At 48.9% G+C, this 21,429-nt stretch overlaps 9 protein-coding genes across 9 annotated transcripts; 5 read left to right on the top strand and 4 right to left on the bottom strand.

Moving 5' to 3' along the window:
* The first annotated feature begins 362 nt into the window (after window positions 1-362).
* L228DRAFT_3945 (glycoside hydrolase family 16 protein) lies at window positions 363-2,374 on the top strand. The gene is made up of 7 exons (XM_018336552.1): window positions 363-806; window positions 869-897; window positions 991-1,200; window positions 1,279-1,705; window positions 1,766-1,821; window positions 2,000-2,103; window positions 2,183-2,374. Exons 1-7 carry the CDS (start codon window positions 690-692, stop codon window positions 2,191-2,193), a joined length of 954 nt encoding a protein of 317 aa, XP_018191605.1. The 5' UTR covers window positions 363-689; the 3' UTR covers window positions 2,194-2,374.
* Window positions 2,375-4,277: 1,903 nt separating this feature from the next.
* L228DRAFT_279297 (hypothetical protein) lies at window positions 4,278-6,401 on the bottom strand. The gene is made up of 4 exons (XM_018335673.1): window positions 6,069-6,401; window positions 5,674-6,005; window positions 5,460-5,607; window positions 4,278-5,333 (listed from the first exon to the last, which is right to left on the bottom strand). The coding sequence occupies exons 1-4, from the start codon at window positions 6,197-6,199 to the stop codon at window positions 4,460-4,462; spliced, it is 1,485 nt and encodes a 494-aa protein (XP_018191604.1). The 5' UTR covers window positions 6,200-6,401; the 3' UTR covers window positions 4,278-4,459.
* A 158-nt stretch (window positions 6,402-6,559) lies between these two features.
* Window positions 6,560-8,671, top strand: L228DRAFT_242443 (hypothetical protein). The gene is made up of 4 exons (XM_018331440.1): window positions 6,560-7,006; window positions 7,086-7,249; window positions 7,310-7,471; window positions 7,549-8,671. Exons 1-4 carry the CDS (start codon window positions 6,685-6,687, stop codon window positions 8,275-8,277), a joined length of 1,377 nt encoding a protein of 458 aa, XP_018191603.1. The 5' UTR covers window positions 6,560-6,684; the 3' UTR covers window positions 8,278-8,671.
* On the top strand, window positions 8,052-8,803 carry L228DRAFT_3900 (hypothetical protein). The gene has a single exon (XM_018336547.1). The coding sequence runs from the start codon at window positions 8,339-8,341 to the stop codon at window positions 8,726-8,728; it is 390 nt and encodes a 129-aa protein (XP_018191602.1). The 5' UTR covers window positions 8,052-8,338; the 3' UTR covers window positions 8,729-8,803.
* L228DRAFT_257543 (hypothetical protein) lies at window positions 8,706-12,008 on the bottom strand. The gene is made up of 6 exons (XM_018333994.1): window positions 11,900-12,008; window positions 11,637-11,824; window positions 11,122-11,474; window positions 10,772-11,050; window positions 9,927-10,674; window positions 8,706-9,735 (listed from the first exon to the last, which is right to left on the bottom strand). Exons 1-6 carry the CDS (start codon window positions 11,953-11,955, stop codon window positions 8,879-8,881), a joined length of 2,481 nt encoding a protein of 826 aa, XP_018191601.1. The 5' UTR covers window positions 11,956-12,008; the 3' UTR covers window positions 8,706-8,878.
* Window positions 12,009-12,658: 650 nt separating this feature from the next.
* Window positions 12,659-13,997, bottom strand: L228DRAFT_235161 (hypothetical protein; the record flags this gene model as incomplete). Its single annotated transcript, XM_018330693.1, has 2 exons — window positions 12,659-13,812; window positions 13,892-13,997. The coding sequence occupies 2 exons, from the start codon at window positions 13,995-13,997 to the stop codon at window positions 12,659-12,661; spliced, it is 1,260 nt and encodes a 419-aa protein (XP_018191600.1).
* A 251-nt stretch (window positions 13,998-14,248) lies between these two features.
* L228DRAFT_225738 (like-Sm ribonucleo protein) lies at window positions 14,249-14,980 on the top strand. The gene is made up of 5 exons (XM_018330394.1): window positions 14,249-14,311; window positions 14,392-14,463; window positions 14,543-14,617; window positions 14,678-14,710; window positions 14,772-14,980. Exons 1-5 carry the CDS (start codon window positions 14,282-14,284, stop codon window positions 14,793-14,795), a joined length of 234 nt encoding a protein of 77 aa, XP_018191599.1. The 5' UTR covers window positions 14,249-14,281; the 3' UTR covers window positions 14,796-14,980.
* An 82-nt stretch (window positions 14,981-15,062) lies between these two features.
* On the bottom strand, window positions 15,063-16,840 carry L228DRAFT_242439 (putative acetyl-CoA acetyltransferase). Its single transcript, XM_018331439.1, has 5 exons — window positions 16,559-16,840; window positions 16,445-16,494; window positions 16,304-16,379; window positions 15,755-16,247; window positions 15,063-15,694 (listed from the first exon to the last, which is right to left on the bottom strand). Exons 1-5 carry the CDS (start codon window positions 16,621-16,623, stop codon window positions 15,176-15,178), a joined length of 1,203 nt encoding a protein of 400 aa, XP_018191598.1. The 5' UTR covers window positions 16,624-16,840; the 3' UTR covers window positions 15,063-15,175.
* Window positions 16,841-17,337: 497 nt separating this feature from the next.
* L228DRAFT_264473 (U5 small nuclear ribonucleo protein component) lies at window positions 17,338-20,771 on the top strand (the record flags this gene model as incomplete). Its single annotated transcript, XM_018334583.1, has 6 exons — window positions 17,338-17,357; window positions 17,423-17,562; window positions 17,622-19,765; window positions 19,850-19,937; window positions 20,001-20,317; window positions 20,526-20,771. 6 exons carry the CDS (start codon window positions 17,338-17,340, stop codon window positions 20,769-20,771), a joined length of 2,955 nt encoding a protein of 984 aa, XP_018191597.1.
* Between the last annotated feature and the right edge of the window lie 658 nt (window positions 20,772-21,429).

Genomic DNA, 21,429 nt, shown 5'->3' with positions numbered 1-21,429 from the left:
CTCGCCCTACCTTAATCTGCTTCATCAAAGTCATCAAAGCCTTGGAACAGGTGTCACTTTACACTGCTAAACTGTCGGCCTAGAGCCTGTTCGATTGTGGTCTTTCGGCGGACTCACTTTTCACCATGAACACACACACACAATTACCATTGTCCACTTGCAGCACCTCAATCAGGCCCGGGGTGTAGAACCCACGCCTGAGCCCATGACTAACGCGATGTTCATTCCTCGCCTCTTATTTTTTTCTGGGCGTGGCTTTGTCACTGCTTGGTGTTGAGGCTCTCACGGCCCCCCATTTTGGGGAGGACTGGCATGAAGCTGGCACTTGCGGGCACAATGACTACCTCTTGCCCCGATTCAGATGACAACCCTATTCGGACCATAACATGAGGTTCCAAGGGAGCATGTTTCATGCCGGGTCTTGATTGGGTCTCTTTGGCCGCGTCGGCCACACGGGACCCGTGCCCTCATTTTTTTTCTGGCTCCCCCTTTCTTCATATATCTGCCCGCTCGTGGCCGTTCCGACGCGCCCTTCTGTTGTGAAAGTTCTCGTCGTTGTTGCCGTCCGTGTCCGTCCCTTGTGTGTTGTTGCTGTGTGTATGTGTGTGTGCTCTGTTCGTCGGCATCCTGTCTTTTCAGGTGTTTCCCTCTGATATTGGAACATTGCGTGGTTCACTCTCATTGTCATAATGCTTTGGCAAACTGTCCTTCTCGCCTTGGGCCTCGCCCGCTTCACTCTTGCCGAGTTTGTTCTGGCCGACAACTATCCAATTGCTTCATTTTTTGACAAGTTTGATTTCTTCAATGTAAGCTTCGAATGCACACTTGGAGCCATACATGACGCGGTTAATTGTTCTAACGTGGGTAGGAATCGGATCCAACTCATGGAACTGTCGAGTAAGCAGATTTTTGATTTTTTTTTTTAACCTTCAACATTTTCCTCCCCCCAATCCTATCAGTCTCATTGATCAGAGCTGAACGCGTCAACAGATATGTAGAGGCGCAGACGGCCGTCTCAGAGGGTCTCGTCCGCACGGCAGGCAACTCCGTGTATATGGGTGTTGACTACTCCAACGTGATTCCCTCCGGTGGTGGACGCCCGAGTGTTCGTTTAGTGAGCAAGAATGTTTACAACCACGGTCTTTTTATCCTCGACCTTGCCCATATGCCGGGTGGCATCTGCGGTACATGGCCTGCATTGTAAGTGCACTCGTTTGGCAGCCAATTATGTCATTGATTACACTTTTCTTTTATTCTGGCTTGCTGACGCGCCACAAGTTGGATGGTTGGTCCAAACTGGCCATACAATGGTGAAATCGACATTATCGAGGGCGCCAACACGCAAAACCAAAACGACATGACCCTTCATACTGGGCCAAATTGCTCCATTACGGACAATGGAGAATTCACCGGAACTATGCCAAGCTGGTTAACCGATTGCAATGCTGCATATGGCGACTACAATGGCTGCCAGATCCAAGCCACGGCGACAAACTCGTATGGAGCGGGATTCAACCAAGCCGGCGGAGGTGTATATGCGACACTGTGGGACTCTGATGCCATTAGCATTTGGTTCTGGTCTCACTCTGGAACTGTTCCTGCAGACATCGTCAGCGGGGAACCTGACCCAACGAGCTGGGGAGAGCCATTGGCAATGTTCCAGGGAGGTTGCAATATCGACAATTCCTTTAAAGATATGCAAATTGTCAGTAAAGATGCTCGTTCACTAAATGAAAAGTCTTTCCCGATTAACAAATGCCAATAGGTTTTCGACACGACCTTTTGCGGAGACTGGGCAGGCAATACCTGGAGCGGCACATGGTATGTTTTCCATTCAAACCACTATCTTACTTTTCCTTCAATTCTGTAACCACCCTCTGTCTGCCAAAGAGACATTGATTTTCGCATTAACATTTCTCCCTTCTCCTCGCAAGAGCCAAAAGCCATTATTGCCCTGCATTATCATCATTTTACAAAGCTGACAAACTGTCTTCTATAGCTCTAACCTCGCCCCTACATGCACCGATTATGTCCTTAACAACCCCTCTGCCTTTACTGATGCCTACTGGATCATCAATTCCCTCAAAGTCTACGAAGACTATGGTACCAATTCATCTTCTCCTCATCACCCCCATCATCCCCTTCCACCCGTTGGGCCTGCATCTGACGAAATTTCACACAGCGTGCACGTAACCCTCCCTCCTCTCCAATCCTTTACCTTGACCACTACCACCACCATTGACCTCGACCCTTGCCTCTACTACGATTCCTATCCTTTCGATGATGATAATGATCACTACCCATCCGACGACTACCCCGAATCCTATACCCTCCCCGCATCTGCCACCCTCTCCGCCGCTTCCAATCTCCCGCTCGCAGACGAACCCGCAGCTAGTGGCAACTTTCCATTTTCACTCTCCTCTTCATTCTCCTATTCTTCTTCTTCGTCTTCGTCTTCTTCATATCCTTCCAGCTCAGCATCCATTACTTCTTCTCCTCCATCTTCCTCTCCCACCACTCATCGCACGCGCCCGACCCGCCCCTTGTCCTGTTCGTCATTTACTCGCACTAGTGGCCCTAGCCGTGGCCCACATCATTCTTCCGCGCTTCCTACCAGTGAGCTGTCCAATCCTTCCCATCACCATCATCAACATCCGCCTCCACTTTTCCCTGGTGTTCCGCATGGTGGCTTCCCCAAGGGTCTTCCTGGAGACCATCCTCCTTTTGAGTTTGGAAATCCTGGCACCCAAGGTCCCCAGAACCCTCAAGACCCTCAGGATACTCAAGATGATCCGCGAAACCCGCTCCAGCAAGAACACGATGGTCCCAATAACAGCGGTGGTGATGGAGGACGTGCTCCCGGACGCTCCTTTTACGACATGTTGCGCCAGTACGGACAGTCCAATGGACATGGCCCTGGCCACGAACAAGAAGGCGGACAAGATGAACATGGTGGATGGAAACCACGCATCAAGTCGCGCAAGCATAGGCGGCATCATGGCGAGAAGGTGCACAAGTCATGATCTTTCCTCCCTTTATCGGTTTCTTTTTTCTCCCACTTATCGTTCCGTTTTCCACTTTAACAGTTCCATTTTTTCATTTTCTTTTTCCCACCTTTCAACTTTTTCCATGTTCCTTTTTCCGCACTCTCTTTTCCACCACTTCCCTTCCTTCTTCCTGCGCTGACCATTATTCATCCCCGGTTGATTTTTTTATTTTCTTCGGCATGAGTGGGCATTGGACAGGTTTTAGACTTTTCTTTTCAATCCCCTTCCCCGTCCGCTTTTTGCTACCTTTTTTTTTTTTTATGTTTTTGGTGTCGATGTTTTCTTTTTCTCGGATCCCTTTATCACCGTCAGATATAAATCATAAATTACATACACCGTACACCGTACACCATACACACAAGCTTTGTTATGAGCCACACAAATTGAAATAAACTCCAATTGTTTTACTCTTGTGTTCTATTGTATCCCACCCTTGCTTTCTAGAATTCAACTACAAGTCTTATATAAAATTAATTCTACCCAATGTCTTTTTACTTCAATTAGGTTTTTTTTATTCATTTGTTTATTTTTTTCTTTGTTCACCCGTGAGTCGTCACTCTTTGCTGAAAAAAGTGGAATATGAATAAGAATACGAATATGAAACCATAAATCTTGTATTCCCATAGGCTAAAAAAAAATCTAAAAAATCCAGGAAGTCCATCGCACGTATGATGTATCCATTTCGCGTATGAAGAAAAATTCTTACTCCGTATCACAATAGCGTTGTAGGATTGTAGAAATGTAGAATTGTAAGAATTGTAAGATTGTAGGGAATTGCAGGGACGCCCGGAATTCCGAATGATATGCTAAAATGCACCATGCTAAATAATGAACACGGGAAAAATACTTGACGAGCAGAAAATGCTCCGAGAGAAGTGAAATGAGCTCAGCTTCGAGTCCGACTGAAACGCTAATGGCGCATATCCTGATACAACATGATGGAAATAGGGAAGTAGGAAGGAGGAAGGATGAAGAGGGATCTGGTGTGATGAGGAGATACGAGTCTACTGGAAATAATGACCCGAGATAAGATTTAAAAAGGGGAGAGAAAAAAAAAAAAAAAAAAAAAAAAAAAAAAAAAACAACAAAAAGATTCAGCATAATGTAACTTACTATCGTGGAATAGTAGACCAAATAAAATGAAAATGATAAACTAATTTAAAGTGGGGGGAAAAAAGAAAAAAGAAGAGGAAAAAAAGGGTAAAGTGGAAAATAAAGAAATGCTATATTCCCCCTAAGCTAAAATGAAAGAGAAAAGACCAAGTATAAGGAAAGGAAAAGAGAAAAGAAAAGAAGAATAAAGAAAAGGACAAGAAGACTCGCTGACCCTCCCGAATGCAAGATAAAAGGAGAAAAAGGACAAGGATAAGGAAAAGGGAAAAGAAAAGAAGAAGAAAGAAAAGGAAAAGAAACTATAATCCGCCGCGGGGCATCTGTTTCCGACGCGCCATTCTGCGCAGCTTCATATGCACGCTCGTATAGTTATTCTGCATGACGTTATACACGCCAAACACGTCCAGCACGACGGTCGCATGCTCGCCGTGGACTTCGACGAGGCCGGTGACGTGCACGGAGCCCGGGGTCGGCCATGTCTGCACGGGCCGCCATGTGCGTGCCAGTGTACGCTTGAATGCGGCAATGGACATGCTTGCTATGTGCCAGGAGTCTGGCCACTCTTCGCCGTCTGGGGGAGCAGGGGCGGCGTTATTGTTTGGAGATGAGTTGGAGTGGGAGGAGGAAGAGGAAGAAGGGGAAGGGTATGAGGAAGAAGAAGAAGAAGGAGGGAACCAGGGCGGACGGTCGTCGTCTTGGTCGTCTTGTTGAGATGATGATGTTGAGGGAGGTTTGGGAAAGGGGTTGAGAGGGGAAGAAGAAGGTGAAGAGGGATTTAGAGGAGGTAGTGATGGAGAGAGAAGGGGGTTTGTACTTGCGTCTGTTGAAGGAGGAGATGAGGATGAGGATGAGGGTGAAGATGAAGGAGAAGGAGATGGAGATGGAGAAGAAGTTGAAGATCCATGCTCGCTGAAAGGACTGGTATCGTTCGGGTGATGCTGCCGTATTCGTTGTTGGAGTTTGACAAGTTCTTGCTCGAACTCGTCCTGCGTGGGCTGATATGGACGGAAGAGATCCATGAAACGGTCATAGTGCATGGTGATGAGAGTGAAGCTGCTTGCGTAAAAAGACGCAAAGAGGGAAAAGGGAACGAGTGCTTGTTTTAGACGCATGTAGTTGTGCGGAGCCACGGGGCGGGTCGTCCATGATATGTTGTTGGGACTTATTTCTAGTCTGTGATTGTGTTAGATTGAAGACAAATAAACTGAGTAGGACAGTGAAGAGATTGGAAAAATAAGGAAAAGTAGAGAGAAAAAGGAGGAAATAATAGGCTGAATGGGTGGGAGACCAGATACATACCCACTGCGCTCAAATTCTGGCGGCGGACCATCCGGAAAGTCTACGTCTATCCAGAATCTGCCAAGTCTCGGAGGAGATTCTGTACCCATGAATGGTGCCAGGGTTTGATTCTGGCCAGCTGCTTTGAAAGCAAGGAGTGCTAGGTCGCCTGATCACGTAGACTTGGTCAGGAACATAGTTCCATAAAAAAAGGAATTCGGAGCGGAAGACTCACGTCGAAGCTTGTTCACTTTGGTAGGATCCCGGGACAACTTGGCAAATGCTTTCCACTCGGGATCGCTCGCCTTATAGAACCTTGGAGGCTTCTCCCGCGTCCATCCCAGGGGTATGAATATGGATCCATTCGCCCCAGCGCCATCATGACCTCCATCTTTTGACTTGTCCTTTTCTGCTGCTCCTATCGTGTGGGCCGATTTCTGCAGGGCTTCTTTATTCCGGGCCGAGTCGTTGTCGGACGGATTGGCGTCTAGAAAGTTGAGGACATCCGGAAGAAATACAAAAGTGCCGTAAATGACTCCAAAGTAGAAGAATATTGAGCGCCTCCGCCTATCATTTATGTGAGTATATCGCGGGCCAAGAGAGTCCCTCAAGTTTGTCAGTCAGACGTACCCTCTGCTAAGGACCGGCTCTATTATTCGCACACGCTTCACCTCATACTGGCCATTGTTGAGAAATTGATCGACGTGCGTGCGAATCGGTAGCCGACCGCGAGATAAGAAGCCACGAAAAGTTCCGAACATGAGCTGGTTGTGGGCAGCGCCTGTCTATCTGGTTTCAATGACTGCGCTATAAGGCTTTCGGTGAAAGAATGCCCGCCTCCGCAGAGGTTCTCGGGGTTAGATATTGGTGATAGCTGTGATCGAAATGCGTTGTCGTTGACTTGAAATGTCGATTATCTCTTCTCTAGTCTTAGATTGTCCTTTTTGCGTTCGGTGAAAGAGGTTCGCTCCGGGGATTTGTCAAGGATATTTCTTTGAGAAATGCGGCAGGACTGTAATCTTTGGGTGAAGTCGGTGATGAATGGCGGGCTATCGTTAATTAGTTAAAGCGGCACTAGAAGTCCGATGGCTCCGATGAGAGGGAAGACACTCCAACTCCAACCTTAAACTCAACTCGCCTGAATACCTAGCTTATCGATCCTCTCTACCTCGTCCCGAACACCTTCAAGCCACTTCAACACTGGGATTACCTCCACAATCCTAGTGATATCCATCATCCCAACAAGATGAAGCTGCGCTCCAGCTGGCTTCTCGCCAGCTCGCTGTGTGTCGCAGGTGCCGCGGCCACGTCTGCCCCAGTTTACACTTTCAATGTCGATTCGACCGAAGCTCCTGCTCACAAGAAACTGAGTCCTGAGACGGCAAGACTAGTACTGGCGCAAAGATTGGGACTCTCCGAATACCACAGTCTATCAGGGCTCACCGACGAGTCTGTACGCGATGTAAACGACTTTGGCGGCAAGCAGGCGTCGCTGTTCGATGACGTCGCCAAGGGTTCTCGGAAATCTCGATTACTGGTCATGGTGGAGGGCGTCAAGGACGTCAAAGGTAAGCTTGGACGGTGGCGTCAATTTTATTGTCTCCATGCTATAGGTGGAAATGACTTGTGTCTGACTAGAGCTTGCAGACCTCGTCCCCAGCGATACAGCTCCCGCATTCAGCATCAAACACGCGCAATGCTCAGATGTCAACGAGAGACTCATGTCAGATCTCTCCGCCCAGAACGTGGACAGTGGAAATGGAGAATACTGCAATCTGGAGAAGAAGGACTCTTTCTGGGGCCTTGAAGCTGTACGCCATCGCCCACTTGACTCTCAAAGCCATCTACTTTACCGCTAACCTCGTATATAGTCTTTTGCCAGATGTTCCGCTATTCCAGAGCGTCACCAAGATTTGGTGCTCGATGACACCACTACCGGAATCGAGGGCTTTCAGACATTAGTATCCGCTGATGTCTTTGGCATTGGCAACGGCGCCAAAACAAACACCATCATCCACCTCCGAAGTCTCGAGGTATGCATCACGAACAGCTCCCCGCCCACATTTCTTCAATTGCCCGCGTTTGCGCCAAATCTAACAAGCATCTGTAGACAATTGCCAAGAAGCACGGTGTCACTAGTCGCGCCTACAAGGACGCCGTTAAGCTCCTTTCGAAGGCCATCGCTTCCCTCCAGACGCAAGCCGAAGGCGGTCTGCTCGAGAGCACCATTGTCCTCAACCCTGAGACATCCGCCTGCAAAAAGACCTCGTCCAAGCCCTACGGCAGCTACGATGTTCCTACTCCCCAGAAGAAATCTGTAGCACATCACCAACGTCGGCAAAACCCCGAGGTCATTCTCTCCGAGGCCGCCGCCGCTCTCGCTGCCGCCGAAGCTCCCGCTTCCACCGCCCCTGCTACCTCTAAGAAAACTCGCCCAAGCCAGGCTCAGACTTTGAGATCGTCCGGTGCTGCCCCCAAAGGCATCCTGCCCGTCTGCCACAACTCCCTCGACTCCTGCATCTCCGCGACAAACAATTGCTCCGGCCACGGCAGCTGTTTTGCCAAGGGCGGCTCAAGCGACAAAACCGGCCCCGCATGCTACACCTGCGGCTGCGTTCCCACTGTGCGCAAAAACTCCGACGGCACCGTCAAGACGACTCACTGGGGCGGACCCGCTTGCCAGAAGAAGGACGTCAGCATGCCGTTTTTCCTCCTCGCCGGCTTCACTGTTACCATTATCGGCGTCATCTCATGGGGCATTGGCCTATTGTTTAGCATTGGCAACGAGGAATTACCGAGCGTTATTGGTGCAGGCGTCGTTGGTCCTCGTGCCAAGTAGACATGGGATTACCCTGTCCCTGTAATATTTCTCGCCCTCACTACCGTCCTAATACAATGAAATGACCATGGCGGGACGTGTTGTTCTTAGATGGCTGTATGGTTGTACGTTGCATGTTGTCGTATGCACTGGGCCCCTTTGTCAGCCCAAAATTCACGAAAGCTATAATCCGAAGGCGACAGAATTTCTTTTCTTAATCTCCAAGATGAACTCTTTTTTCCCTTTTCTTTCCGAGTCAAGGTTCATTTCCAGCCTCAAGATTCCGCCGAATTTGGCGTTTATCAGCTACTTTCTATTTCCTCTCTTGTCCCTTTTTTCTCCTTTTGTCTTTTCCCCAACTTATTTAAGACGTATATACCTTTTTTACGTACTGTACGTAGTCTTTATTACCGCAAAATTTATCATTTATCATTTCTCAATTCTCTTTTGTCGCATTTCAATAAAATCTTAGCTATGACCATTCGAGACCCGAGAGTTACGCTATAACATGAATGTATCCAAATGTACACTTGGAACAACAGAGAAATAGAGACCCAAAAAAAAGTCCTCAAGAAGAATAGGAAAAGGAAATGGGGAAAAGGGACAGGAGGGAAAAAAAACATCATCGCATAGAAGACCTTCGTTTCCCACCTCCATCTCTATTATTAGCCCCACCGCCAGCGCCAGCGCTACGCTGCTCATCAATCCCCAGCCCTGTCCCTAATCCGCTCGTCGTTCGCAAAGGCTGAGGCTGACTTGCTCTGCGTCTCCACGAGTCTGTCGCGTTTGTTGCGAGAGGGACGATTCGTCTCCGCCCGAGCTGTCCACCGATCAGAAACTCGTCGCGGTCTAGTTCGCGCAAACTGAGAGACATGACGCTGGGCCGGTGGCGGCGATCATCATGTTCGCTGGTGGAATCGGCGAAGGATACTGCTGGACCTGACCCTGTGGCCGTGGCTGTCCCTGTGGCTGTAGCTATAGCCGTGCCAGAAACGCTGCCAGGGTGAAGACCAGGACCAGGACCATGACCAGGAATGCTTCCTCTTCGTGTATCATCGTGGTCCTGTGAAAGATGGTCCTGTCCGACGACCTTCTCGACATGCTCAATGGCATCATTGTCATCCATTTCTCTGGATGAAGCTGAACCGGAACCTGAGCCACCGCCGGATGCGTCCTGGCGTACGGCCACGGGGCGCGTGACAGGTTCGCTGAACCAGCCAGACTTGGTTTCAGGCGAAAAGGGCGTCTCGGGTACACTGCCATCGCCATCGCCATCACGGCCGCGGCCGCGGCCAACGTTGAAAGCGCCGTCGTCGTCGTCGCGTGCAATAGTCATGGTGGGTGTGCGGATTGTGGTGTTTGCGTGCCGTGGACAATGTGCATTGACGCGAGTAAGATTTAATTCGGCGGCCGGGATGCTGTAATTGCGGCCTTTGCGGCGGATGGATACCCAGTCGAGGATCCAATCTGCCAGGACGACTGTGAAGTGGTGGTTGTCAGCTAAAATTTTACAAAGCATTGGATTGCACGAAATGCCATGATATTAAAACGGTGGAGGACATATAAAGTGAAGACGAGAGAGGGAATTAAAAAAGGGGATTGGGTTTGAAGGGGAAAGAATATAATAAAGAGGGAGAATGAGAAGCAAAGAGGAAATGGGAACAACTTACTGGCGAATAAAACCAGCATAAAAGTCGGCAGAATCATTAAACTTCCTACAAAATTCTCCATGGCCTGGTCATTGAAGCCCAACGCGGCAAGACCCAACATGAGAAATCCCATAACACCTCGTACCACTATCGCAATGTAGTCCAGAATATCCCGATTCGGGCGTCGGACGATAAACAAAAAAGCCATAAACGCAAAAAGGACAATGGCGGCTGCGATGAAAAAGTATGCATAACTCAAGAAGAAGACATGAAACACGGCGTCTACATCATCGATGTGTGTTCCTCCTTTGCCTGGAGGCTCGATGCCGTCTCGCTTGAAAAGCGCAACGACGGTGACGTCGGCAAACTTTTGCAACAGTGGCGTCAAATGCTGTGCTGCTTGCGGTGTGTCGGCGGAGCATCCGGAAGTCGTGTTTTGGATTTCGATGAGGATATCGTTGATGGCTTCCAGACCCTCTGGGTGAGGGTTGTCCTTGGTAGCAAAGTGGAAACTGGTTATGGTTTTATTGAGCGCATTGGCGAGCTGAACTCCGTTTTCGCCCCGCTCGAAACATGAGGATACTAGTACGTTGCTGAGCTTCTCGATTTGGTAGCTGATGTTAATGACAATGGAGAAATTTTGGATCCCTTCAAAGACGAGGGCAAGTGCTATGTGGAAAGGGAAATGTAAAAGTGCCCAGACTTGTTCCCCCAGAATACCTGATGTGACGATTGCGTGGCGGTCAAAGTAGAGTTGCCAGAGCAAATACTTGAGTAAGGCAAATGTTAGTGGAACATTACATCATGTTGGAGAGATGGGGACGCAGAGTTGTGCCCAAAGGAACGTGAAGTGTTTTTCAACGTACAATAGTCCCTGCAAACACAAGCACTTCCCAGAATACGTTCCAGTTCCACGCATTCTGTCCTGCCATCTTGGTCATGGTCTTTGTGACAGTAATAACGCCCTCGCCGAGCAGAATCAGTGTAAGTAGTGCCATCCGTTTCACCAGATGCGTTCCCTCGAAACTGAGTAAAGGGTATTTGATGGACACGAGGAAAACAGCTAGCGCTTCCGGTACAATGGCAATGTACCATAGATTGTAAATCTTCTGAGCCGAGTCATGTTCGAGAAATGGAGCAAGGAGCTATTATGGTATTGTCAGTATCACTCAAAGGGGGTCCAAAATGCTCTTTGGCAAGGCTGGAAGGGGCATACAGCAAGATAAAGGACTGCAGTCAATGCAAAGACGCAGACAGTGAAGATTAGTGGTTTGATAGAGGCCAGGTGTCTCCTTTTGACAAAATACATGAGTACAGAATATTGAAGGATGAACAATACTCTGCTGACAGCCAGCAATACTGTGATAACTGCAAAGGCTTTGTAGTTTTCATTTGTTATCGAAGTACTGAAATTCGAGCCCACAGCTGCAAAGCCAAGCATGATTGCCATTTGGACGAGTTTGTAAGCACGCTCAAGGTAGCAATCGAACGCGAAACGGACATCGTACAGAGCTATCTGGAGCCATGTTGCCCAGATAATAGCGATAAAGCCCATAAAGGAGAAGAGACCTTTGTGTCATATTAGTGAAGGTAGCGAAATCGTTTGCAAGCACTATCAAACGTAGAAAGGGTCTGGAGCAAGTGGATATTGGAAAACTCGCAAAATAGACTGGAATGTTCGCTATTGAGTTGTGTGTTGTTAAATGACAGAGTCTGGATGGATTCGCATACTTTCACGATCATTGATTTCATGGACACTTGAAAATGTTGTCAGGTTGGCGACGAAGAAGAGGTCAAAGAACAGCTCAATGTTTGTCGCATCTTCATGGCGCCGGAAAGCATAGTCATCGCCGCTGGTAAATTGCAACGGATCTACATAGAAGGGCACCCATTCCTTCCGCCGGCGATGTATTATCGCTCTGCGGAGTATTAGCATTATTGTCATAAAATCGATCCTCGAGCGGGCAACTTCACGGATACGGTATTTGGCTCACCTTTCAGACCCTGCGCGCTCCTCGGAAGAATCCCGTTCGAGGAATCGAAACCCCATGATGGGCTTTGCAATGCGCACCAGATATTGGGAACAATCAAGGCATTCGATGGTAACCACATCACCAGGTAGAACATCTTGGGGAGTTTTCTATTGAAATATGGCTTGTGATTGTGTCTTGGCCCAGACGGGGTCTGGACGCTCGACATTGCTAGCAAAAGGTTCTAGCTAGATTTTCATAGCTATCGAATGTGGTCGTTTCAGTCGAAAGTTACACCTTAGGTTCTCGAGCCAAGGATGAATTTGGTTTCGACCAGATGAACTTGTTGCTTAGAGTGGTCATAACATGCGCACTATTGCCACGAGAGGGAAGCTGGAAACCCCAGGTGCAATCCTCATCTGAACTGGCTAGGAAAGGATGGGATGAGCTATTCCCCGCGAGCTTCTTCGCTCCAAGAGCCAGATATAGTAGGCGGAGAGTCAGCCAGCCTTACTGAGAATAGACCCATTGGTAGCGGGGTCCGTGGTTAATATGGTTTGCCTTACGGCAAGTAAAATTCCCCGGTACCATTAGGCGGGAGAAACCCGCAAAGAGTCGATTGCATTCCCAGACGAGAAGATAATAGACTACCGAGGAGGAGGCGGCATTGGTGTAGAAGAGCGCCTATCCGCATCCGGCCAGCCCTGAGGTTATTAGAACCCCTTGAATGACTAAGCACTATCCACGAATTGAAGCAAATTGTGCTCGTCGTCGAAACTTCGCTCATGAATCATCAACAGGTTTTACAGGTGTTGTTCCCATACTCTCCAGACCTCGATGAATGATGACTTGCTCTGGCGGCATACCGTTTTGCCCGTCAGCGAGCAATCCGACTTCTGGACCCTTGCCAAGACCAGCCTCGATCCGTAATTTTTCGTATTTCTCTCCTGCCTCTTTGAGTAATTGTTGAATTTCCACTTCACGCGCGGCTATCTCGGCTTTTTGATGTTGCAGATCTTCCATCCGCTTAATCTTTTGCGTGTTTGAGGCCTCCATAGCTTGCAGCGTCGACTGTAGTCTTCCGAGCGCACCCTCCAAAGACGGTAGCGGGGTAATCTTAGGCGGTGTCTTCGGCCGCCGTGTTCGCCTTTCCAAATCTTTGTGGTCTGCATATGTGCCAGCACGAGTTTGCGCCGCATCGTATGCAGCTCTGCGATCGGCTTCTGAGTCATCAGAATCAGCATCGGAGCTGCCCTCTGCCTCATTGATGAGCTCTTGCATCTCTGTTCGCCTTCTTTCCTTCTGTTCACGTTCGGCTTTTTTCCCAAGAGAAATTCTGCCATCCTCCACAAACTCGTCAAACCCTTCTCCCAAGTCTTCATCCTCTCTCTGCAGCCTTGTATCCTTCTTGGATTTTCTGGGCAATAGCAGTATATCACCTGATTCTTGTTCCCCGTCTAATGAGACAAAATCTTTTTGGTGTGCCAGTCGTGCTCTGCGTTCCTTTTTCTCTCGGATTTCGGCTTCGGTTGGAATTATCGAATTGGTCGACTCCATAGCACTAGATCCAAATTTCGCAGCAATGTCAATCGCATTTTCCACCTCTTCTTGCTCCTTAGACAATGGCGTCAAATCTTTCGGCGTCGTTGGGGTAGAGCTTTTTAACTCATTCAAGTGTTCAGCACTGTAGCTCGGGCGCTCTTCCGACATTCCTGATCTAACTGGCAATCGTTCGGAAGGGACCGATCTTCCCAGTGCTTTCCGAGCGGCGTTCTTTTCGATTGCCTGTCGGCTCAATGTCGATTTCTTTGGCGTAAATATTTCCTCGTCCTCCTCCTGTGCATGACTTGATTCTCCAGGTCCGAACGATAGACGCATAGCTGACTTTTTCTTCTTGGGCCCTGTCGCATTGGACTTCTTTGTCCGACTGGATACATCTGTAGTAGTAATTAGCTTGTATTCAACCATGATATATAAGTCACGGATAAATGAAGCTCAATAAAGAACATATCTGACCTTGTTCAGAGCCGGACTCGGTGCTGGTTGGTGCTGGGCCGGTGTCCTCCTCATCATTTTGCCCGATCTTTTTGGGCTTGCGCCTGGCGGCAAATGAAGACTTCATGATCGCTATAGGGCTATCAATCCAAAACAACCAGCTTGTATGACTCAACTATGGGTCCGAAAATGCAGGTTTGATCATCGAGTCTCGAGAAATAGTAATTCTTTTGAAAAAGTTGCTAGGTCTGGGGTAAGCTCTCAGGAAATATTATGATACTGCTTTTACGATATTTGTAATCCGGGTAACCACTTGTGTCATGTCCGCTGCAACGCTCCAGTATACCGAGCGATTCAAACATCTCTGTCGCAGGAGCTAATCGACGTCAAAAGATACTCAACAGCTTCGCCATGCCTCCCGCACAGCCTGAACTCAAGAAGGTATGTGCGATTCTTATGGCATATTGCCGCAAATCCTCATCTGAGACACTTTTCAACTGTGCTCTGACAAACCCTCACAGTACTTGGATAAGCGGCTCTTCGTCCAACTAAACGGCAGCCGAAAGGTTCTCGGCGTCCTTAGAGGCTACGATGTATGTGCTTTCGAATCGCATTACGTGTACATAGATGTGCGACCGTAGATTTGTCGACTGATGGTTGGATTGTATGCAGGTCTTTCTAAACATCGTTCTCGATGACGCCGTAGAAGAGAAGGCTGGTGGAGAGAAAGTTAGATTGGGCATGGTGGTATGTTTCCTATCTTTTGGTTGGTTTTGATATAAGATGGCTAACGTTTCAATGATTTAGGTTATTCGAGGAAACTCTGTTGTCATGTTAGAGGTATGGATTCTCGTCCTGTCCAATTTCGTGAGTGGAAATGGCCCTCCTAACACATTTTCAGGCTCTCGAGCGTATCGACCGATAGACTTGTTGCAAATCATTTCCCGGCAGAGGAACAAACGATGGTTCGAGAAGCTCTGTCAAATTGATAATTTCTCAGTACGGGGAAGTTTTGGGTGCCCAAAAGTTTTGAGCAGTCATCATGGCGCATATGGTTCCATAAACAGATGATTAGGATTCTACACAATAATGAAATTTCTTTTCTCCGATTAAGAGCGCGAAGTGATGCAATCTTTTACTATATTACAATGGCCCTATTGGCGCAGGAGAGAATTATTGTATAAAAGTAAAATGTCCAGGTTTGTTGGTGCCGCAGGCGACAAATGCAGGACGCGGGGCTGCCCTGTTCTATGTAACAAAGTGCGCAACAAAGGCGATGATTAAACTGCTTTTAAAACTGTATGCTTACAGCAGAGACTCGACAATCATAGCAGAAGCACCGCCGCCACCGTTGCAGATACCGACGCAGCCAATCTTGCCGCCCTTCTCCTTGAGAACACCGAGCAGGGTAGCGACAATGCGAGCACCGCTGGCACCGAGCGGGTGACCAAGAGCGACCGCACCACCGTGTAGGTTGACCTTCTCCGCATCGAGGTTGAGGAGTTTCAAGTTTGCCAGAGCGACAACGCTGAAGGCCTCGTTGATCTCAAAGACGTCGACGGCGCTCTGCTCGACCTTGGCGTGCTTCAGAGCCTTGGGGATAGCAAGAGAGGGAGCGGTGGTGAAATCGGAGGGCGCGTGGGCAGCGTCACCCCAGCCCAGGATCTTGGCAATGGGCTTGAGGTTGAGCTCCTTCAGCTTGGCCTCAGAAACAAGGATGACGGCGCTGGCGCCGTCGGACATAGGAGAAGCATTGGGAGCGGTAACGGTTCCCTTGCCGGGGATGAAAGCGGGGCGGATAGCACGGAGCTTCTCAATGTTGAGCTAATCAAAAAGTTTGTCAGCGTCTTGTCCTACGCAGGCTGGTGCGTTTGAAATACGAACGTTCTTGCACTCGTCGTCCTTGTCAATGACGACGTTGGGCTTGCCACGGCCACCGCTGACCTCAATGGGAACAATCTCATTCTTGAACCAGCCATTCGCCTGGGCGGCCTGCGCCTTCTGATAAGAGCGGATGGCGTAGTCGTCCTGGCTCTCACGAGAGATTCCATGATCCTCAGCGCATTTCTCGGCATAGATACCCATGGAGCTCTTCTCGCCGTAAGCATCAGAGAGACCATCCCGCGACACACCGTCCACAAGTGTCTGGTTTCCAAACTTGGCACCAGTGCGCATGGTGGCGAGGTAGTGGGGGGCGTTGGACATGGACTCAGTGCCACCAGCCACGATAATATCGGCGTTACCGGTCATGATGGTCTGAGCACCGAGGGTGATGGCCTTGAGACCAGAAGCGCAGACCTTGTTAAGAGTTGTGGCAACGGTACTCTCGCCCAAGCCAGCACCAATGGCGCACTGGCGGGCAGGGTTCTGACCAAGGCTACAAGGAAGTCATTAGTTTCCCGGAATTTTAAGTGAAGGCGGGGTGTGGCGTACTTTGCAGACACGACGTTACCAAAGAAGACTTCCTCGACATCCTCAGGCTTGATCTCCGGGACCCGCGCAAGAGCACCTAGTAGAGGTTGGTGTTAGATTCGGGGCCTGACAATTAGGGATGCGGCGGCTGAGTCGGAATACCTTTGATGGCGTGCGTGCCCAACTCGACAGCGTTCACACTCGAGAGAGAACTAATACCCGCAAATTGGTTAACAAAACTGATTCAAACACCCGTCAGGTTAAAGTTGTCCTTACCCCAAGAAGGAGCCAAGAGGCGTCCGCACGGCGGAGACAATATAGACGGGGGGCAAGGAAGACATGATGAAGAAGATGTGATATTATTAAATCTCAAGGAAAGGCTGTAGAGATTAAATTATTAGAAGAAGAGGGGAGAAGAAGAATTAAAAGGATGGATGATGTGGAGTAGTAGAAGGGGAGAGAGATCGTGTCGGAGGTTATCTCTCGGAAGGAAATTTATCTTGTTGAGTGGTGGCAGCAGCAGGAGTAACAAATATTCCAGGGACAAGTTGAGGGGCGGGAACTAAAAGTGATCGGGGGGGGGGCTGTGGAATTATAGTAGACAGTTCAGGTACACGTACGCACGTCAAAATCAGGCCAGAAATACTGGAATAATTTGACAAAGGGACTCTACCAACAACGTTAATTGGTAGCTGAGAAAGATAATATTCAATGATTACTCGTTATCTCCCGCTTTTCCTCTCTCTGTGCGTCTGTGTCGTAATTAACTAATCTTCTCCGATTCTGCTCATTGTGGTAAAAGGTACTTGTACCTTTTTGCTGTGATTGCTGCAAAATGGTACCTTGCTTTACCGTGTCTGATGAAAGAGCTTGGACCACACCTTAACTCGCATTTTGAGCCTCAACACCAGTGTCCCGTAGTTAATTCCTTCCATCAAATTATACCGGATTCCATTCCGCTGGATTGCTCTGAACCCCGCCCTACACTTTGAGGAGGCGGTTTCTTGGGAGGACTTGTTTTCCTTCTTCTCAAGTGCAAACGCCCACCGGACATCATGGATGACCTATACGATGAGTATGCAGATTACCAGGTGGACCGTATCCATCAGCGAACCGAAACTAATACAATTGTGACTGCAGGTTCGGAAACTACATTGGGGAGGTGGAAGAGTCAGAAGGGGAATCGCAGCATGAGGCTGCCGGCACGGATGCGTACGTGTACGATGAAGAACCTGAGGAGGAAGCGCCCGCCAACGACCAACAGTTGATGGAGCTGGACGGTGAGGAAACCCTTAGCATTGGGAGATGGAGCCGCACCAAAAGCTGATGTTGTATATAGAGGAGGGTCCTTCAAATGCGGTGATTCTACACGAAGACAAGCAGTACTATCCGACGGCAGAGCAAGTGTACGGGCCTGATGTAGAGACCATGGTGCAGGAGGAGGATACGCAGCCGCTGACCCAGCCTATCGTTGCGCCGATCAAAGAGAAGAAATTTGCTGTCCAAGAAGCTGACCTTCCGCCAACCTATTTCTCGCGCGAGTTCATGACGGATTTGATGAACAACCCGGAACAGATTCGCAATGTCGCGTTTGCAGGTCATCTTCACCACGGCAAGACTGCGCTTATGGACATGCTGGTGTTGGAAACACATAATCTCAGCAAGCAGTTGGACAAGTTGACAGGAAAGAGACGGGATCAACAACTTCGGTATACTGATATTCACGTTATTGAACGAGAACGAGGTCTATCTACCAAATCGGCTCCGATGAGTCTCGTTTTGCAGAGCTCAAAGGGCAAATCCCATCTCGTCAACATCCTCGATACCCCCGGCCACGTCAACTTTGTCGATGAAGTGGCATCGTCCCTGCGATTGGCAGACGGTCTTGTTCTTGTCGTTGATATCGTCGAGGGCGTCCAGGTCAACACCGAGCAGATCATCAAACACGCGGTCCGGGAAGACATTCCTCTGACTTTGCTCATTAGCAAGATGGACCGTCTTATTCTGGAACTCAAACTCCCTCCCATGGATGCTTACTTCAAGCTTAAGCACGTCATCGAAGAAGTCAATACCGTCATCGAGAACACAATTCCTGGCCAGGGCGAGAAACGACGAGTAAGCCCTGAGAAGGGCAATGTCGCGTTTGCTTGTAGTACCATGGGCTGGTGCTTTACCCTCCAGTCATTCGCAAAGATGTACTCCGACTCATACCCTGGTGTCAATGCCGACGATTTTGCTGCCCGTCTCTGGGGCGATATCTTCTTCAACCCCAAGAAACGGAACTTTAGTCGCAAAGGTGTCGAGGAAGCGGCTAAACGATCGTTTGTGCACTTTGTGCTCGAGCCAATCTACAAGCTCTATTCCCATACGATCAGTGAAAGTCCAGAGGATCTCAAGGAAACTCTGGCCACCCTCGGTATCACCCTGAAGCCATCTCAATACAAGGCCGATGCCAAGGTGCTGCTCAAGCTGGTCTGTGAGCAATTTTTCGGACCGCCTACTGGACTTGTTGATATGGTGACCAAACACATTCCTTCGCCGGTTGAAGGGGCTAGAAGAAAGCTGGAGCGCTACTACACTGGCCCTCTCGATACGAAAATTGTCTCGTCAATGGAAAGGTGCGACCCGGACGGCCCGCTGGTCGTCCACGTCACGAAGCTTTTCAACACTGCCGACGCGGCGGCTTTCCACTCGTTCGGTCGCGTTATGAGCGGTACCGCTCGACCTGGACAGCAGGTGCGCGTTCTCGGTGAAGGTTATACAATTGATGACGAGGAGGACATGGTCAACGCAACTATCACGGATACCTTCATCGCAGAGACACGTTACAATGTCCCAACGAGCGGTGTGCCAGCCGGTAATTGGGTGCTTCTTGGAGGTGTTGACAATTCAATCGTTAAGACGGCAACGATTGTCGCACCTAAGCTGGAGGATGATGAAGATGCGTATATTTTCCGACCAATCAAACACTTTACCGAATCTGTCTTCAAAGTTGCCGTCGAGCCCATCAACCCATCAGAACTGCCGAAAATGTTGGACGGTCTGCGAAAGATTAACAAGACGTACCCATTGATCACGACCAAAGTTGAGGAGTCAGGAGAGCACGTCATTCTCGGTACCGGCGAGCTTTACATGGACTGCGTGCTTCACGACCTCAGACGGCAATACGCTGAAATGGAGCTCAAGGTTTCTGACCCAGTCACTCGTTTCTGCGAGACTGTCGTGGAGACCTCGGCGATCAAATGCTATGCTCTTACACCGAACAAGAAGAACAAGATTACCATGATCGCCGAGCCACTTGACACCGGCATTGCCGAGGACATTGAAGCCGGCAGAGTCAGCATCAAGGATCCAATCCGAAAAGTTGGCAAATTCTTTGAAGAGAACTACGGCTGGGACCTCTTAGCATCGAGAAGTATCTGGGCGTTTGGACCGGATGAGATGGGTCCCAACATTCTTCAAGACGACACACTTCCTTCTGAAGTAAGTACAAGGCTGAAGCATTTCATCTACCCTTTAACACTCCGCTCTGTGTTCCGCAATTCGAGACTAACCCATGCTCTGCAGGTTGACAAAAAGCTTCTCGGCACGGTCAGGGACACAATCCGGCAAGGATTCAACTGGGGTACTCGTGAAGGACCCCTGTGCGAAGAGCGTAAGTCACAACCTGCACCGGAAACGCAATCATAGAAGCTAACACATTCCCCCCCCTTTTCAGCTATTCGCAATGCTCGATTTAAGCTCACCGACGTGACTCTCGCGCCAGAGGCCATCTTCCGCGGTGGCGGCCAGATCATCCCCACTGCCCGCCGCGCATGTTATTCGTCTTTCCTCATGGCTTCGCCGCGTCTCATGGAACCCGTCTATTCTTGCTCCATGACAGGCCCTGCCGACAGTGTTTCCAGTCTCTATACCCTCCTTGCTCGCCGAAGAGGCCACGTCCTTGCCGATGGTCCCGTGGCCGGTACTCCGCTCTACCAACTCAAGGGACTGATTCCAGTCATTGACAGCTTTGGTTTCGAGACCGATGTTCGGGTACGTTTTGTCCCCCCTCGCCCTTCTTCTTTAATTGGTTCCTTGTTCCCTTTCTTTAATTAGTCCGTTGGCCACGAAATTCCTCCTCTTCTCTCGTTTTTTTTTTTTTCTCTTTTATTTCTTCTATTATTGCATGTCTTCTTCTTATTTTGCAGCTTAACACTTCCTACCGCCGCATCATACCAATTTCTAACTAATTGAAAAACAGATCCACACGCAAGGCCAAGCAGCCGTATCCCTCGTCTTCGACCGCTGGTCCATTGTCCCCGGCGATCCTCTCGATCGCGACATCAAGCTTCGACCCCTCGAGCCCGCCTCCGCACAGGCCACGGCCAGAGACTTTGTCCTCAAGACTCGTCGCCGCAAGGGTCTCAGCGAGGACGTCACCGTCAGCAAGTTCCTCGAGCCCGAGCTCTTCCGAGGTCTCAAGGAAGGCGGCTTGCTGGATGGATAATCTGTCCTTGTTATATCCATCTGTCATTCTTGCTTTTCAATTTTTGTCATTCTAACTTTCCCTTTTCTCTTTCGACATGCTTCCCTTTCTTTCTCCGCGTCGTATCTTCCAAACCCAATTTCTCCAATTTTTTCTTCTTCCCATGTCTCCCTTTTTTTGTCCCTCACACAATTCCTCTATCATCCCTCTTGGTTTCATTTTTTCGTACTTTGTTTCATCATCCTCTTTCCTTGATTTCATTCTCGTACTTTGTTTCATCATCCCCATCCCTTGGTTTCATATTTTCTTACTTTCATAATTTCAACTTTTCAGTTGGTTTAGTTGTGTGGCACATGTACATGTATATCCCTGGAATAACTGGGACCAATCAAACGGCGGGAAAATCCTGTTCTTCTTCTCCTTTTATTTATTTTTTTTTTCTTTGTTTTTTTCTTTTCAACTTTTCTGCTTTAAAAAAACAAAAGTATTTTTTCCAAACGTTCCATTATTTACCTTAGGATGGGGGCCGGAGTATGCGAATCTTTGCCGGTTTTTTTTTTTTTTTTTCCGTGGAGAAAGAGAAGCCGTTCTATATTTTTTGTCATTTAATGCATCAGGATACATATATAAGGACAATTGTACATTTCCCATGTCCCCATTCCAAGGCTCCCAAATTCTA

This window comes from Xylona heveae (assembly GCF_001619985.1).
Source record: "Xylona heveae TC161 unplaced genomic scaffold L228scaffold_1, whole genome shotgun sequence".
NCBI lineage: Eukaryota > Fungi > Ascomycota > Xylonomycetes > Xylonales > Xylonaceae > Xylona > Xylona heveae.
This window is presented reverse-complemented; position numbering and strand designations above follow the sequence as displayed.

Bases quoted from the DNA above. Each gene is read 5' to 3' on its own strand.
- L228DRAFT_3945 (XM_018336552.1), top strand. From the start codon at position 690: ATGCTTTGGCAAACTGTCCTTCTCGCCTTGGGCCTCGCCCGCTTCACT. The intron at 807-868 runs GTAAGCTTCGAA...TAACGTGGGTAG, and splicing joins ACAAGTTTGATTTCTTCAAT to GAATCGGATCCAACTCATGG. The intron at 1,822-1,999 runs GTATGTTTTCCA...TGTCTTCTATAG, and splicing joins AATACCTGGAGCGGCACATG to CTCTAACCTCGCCCCTACAT.
- L228DRAFT_279297 (XM_018335673.1), bottom strand. From the start codon at position 6,199: ATGTTCGGAACTTTTCGTGGCTTCTTATCTCGCGGTCGGCTACCGATT. The intron at 6,006-6,068 runs GTACGTCTGACT...CATAAATGATAG, and splicing joins GAGCCGGTCCTTAGCAGAGG to GCGGAGGCGCTCAATATTCT. The intron at 5,608-5,673 runs GTGAGTCTTCCG...CTACGTGATCAG, and splicing joins CAAAGTGAACAAGCTTCGAC to GCGACCTAGCACTCCTTGCT.
- L228DRAFT_242443 (XM_018331440.1), top strand. From the start codon at position 6,685: ATGAAGCTGCGCTCCAGCTGGCTTCTCGCCAGCTCGCTGTGTGTCGCA. The intron at 7,250-7,309 runs GTACGCCATCGC...CCTCGTATATAG, and splicing joins CTTTCTGGGGCCTTGAAGCT to TCTTTTGCCAGATGTTCCGC. The intron at 7,472-7,548 runs GTATGCATCACG...AAGCATCTGTAG, and splicing joins TCCACCTCCGAAGTCTCGAG to ACAATTGCCAAGAAGCACGG.
- L228DRAFT_3900 (XM_018336547.1), top strand. From the start codon at position 8,339: ATGACCATGGCGGGACGTGTTGTTCTTAGATGGCTGTATGGTTGTACG.
- L228DRAFT_257543 (XM_018333994.1), bottom strand. From the start codon at position 11,955: ATGGGGTTTCGATTCCTCGAACGGGATTCTTCCGAGGAGCGCGCAGGG. The intron at 11,825-11,899 runs GTGAGCCAAATA...AATACTCCGCAG, and splicing joins GAGCGCGCAGGGTCTGAAAG to AGCGATAATACATCGCCGGC. The intron at 11,475-11,636 runs GTATGCGAATCC...TATGACACAAAG, and splicing joins TGAAATCAATGATCGTGAAA to GTCTCTTCTCCTTTATGGGC.
- L228DRAFT_225738 (XM_018330394.1), top strand. From the start codon at position 14,282: ATGCCTCCCGCACAGCCTGAACTCAAGAAG. The intron at 14,312-14,391 runs GTATGTGCGATT...AAACCCTCACAG, and splicing joins CACAGCCTGAACTCAAGAAG to TACTTGGATAAGCGGCTCTT. The intron at 14,618-14,677 runs GTATGTTTCCTA...TCAATGATTTAG, and splicing joins AAGTTAGATTGGGCATGGTG to GTTATTCGAGGAAACTCTGT.
- L228DRAFT_242439 (XM_018331439.1), bottom strand. From the start codon at position 16,623: ATGTCTTCCTTGCCCCCCGTCTATATTGTCTCCGCCGTGCGGACGCCT. The intron at 16,380-16,444 runs GTATTCCGACTC...AACCTCTACTAG, and splicing joins GGGCACGCACGCCATCAAAG to GTGCTCTTGCGCGGGTCCCG. The intron at 15,695-15,754 runs GTTCGTATTTCA...CTTTTTGATTAG, and splicing joins AGGACGACGAGTGCAAGAAC to CTCAACATTGAGAAGCTCCG.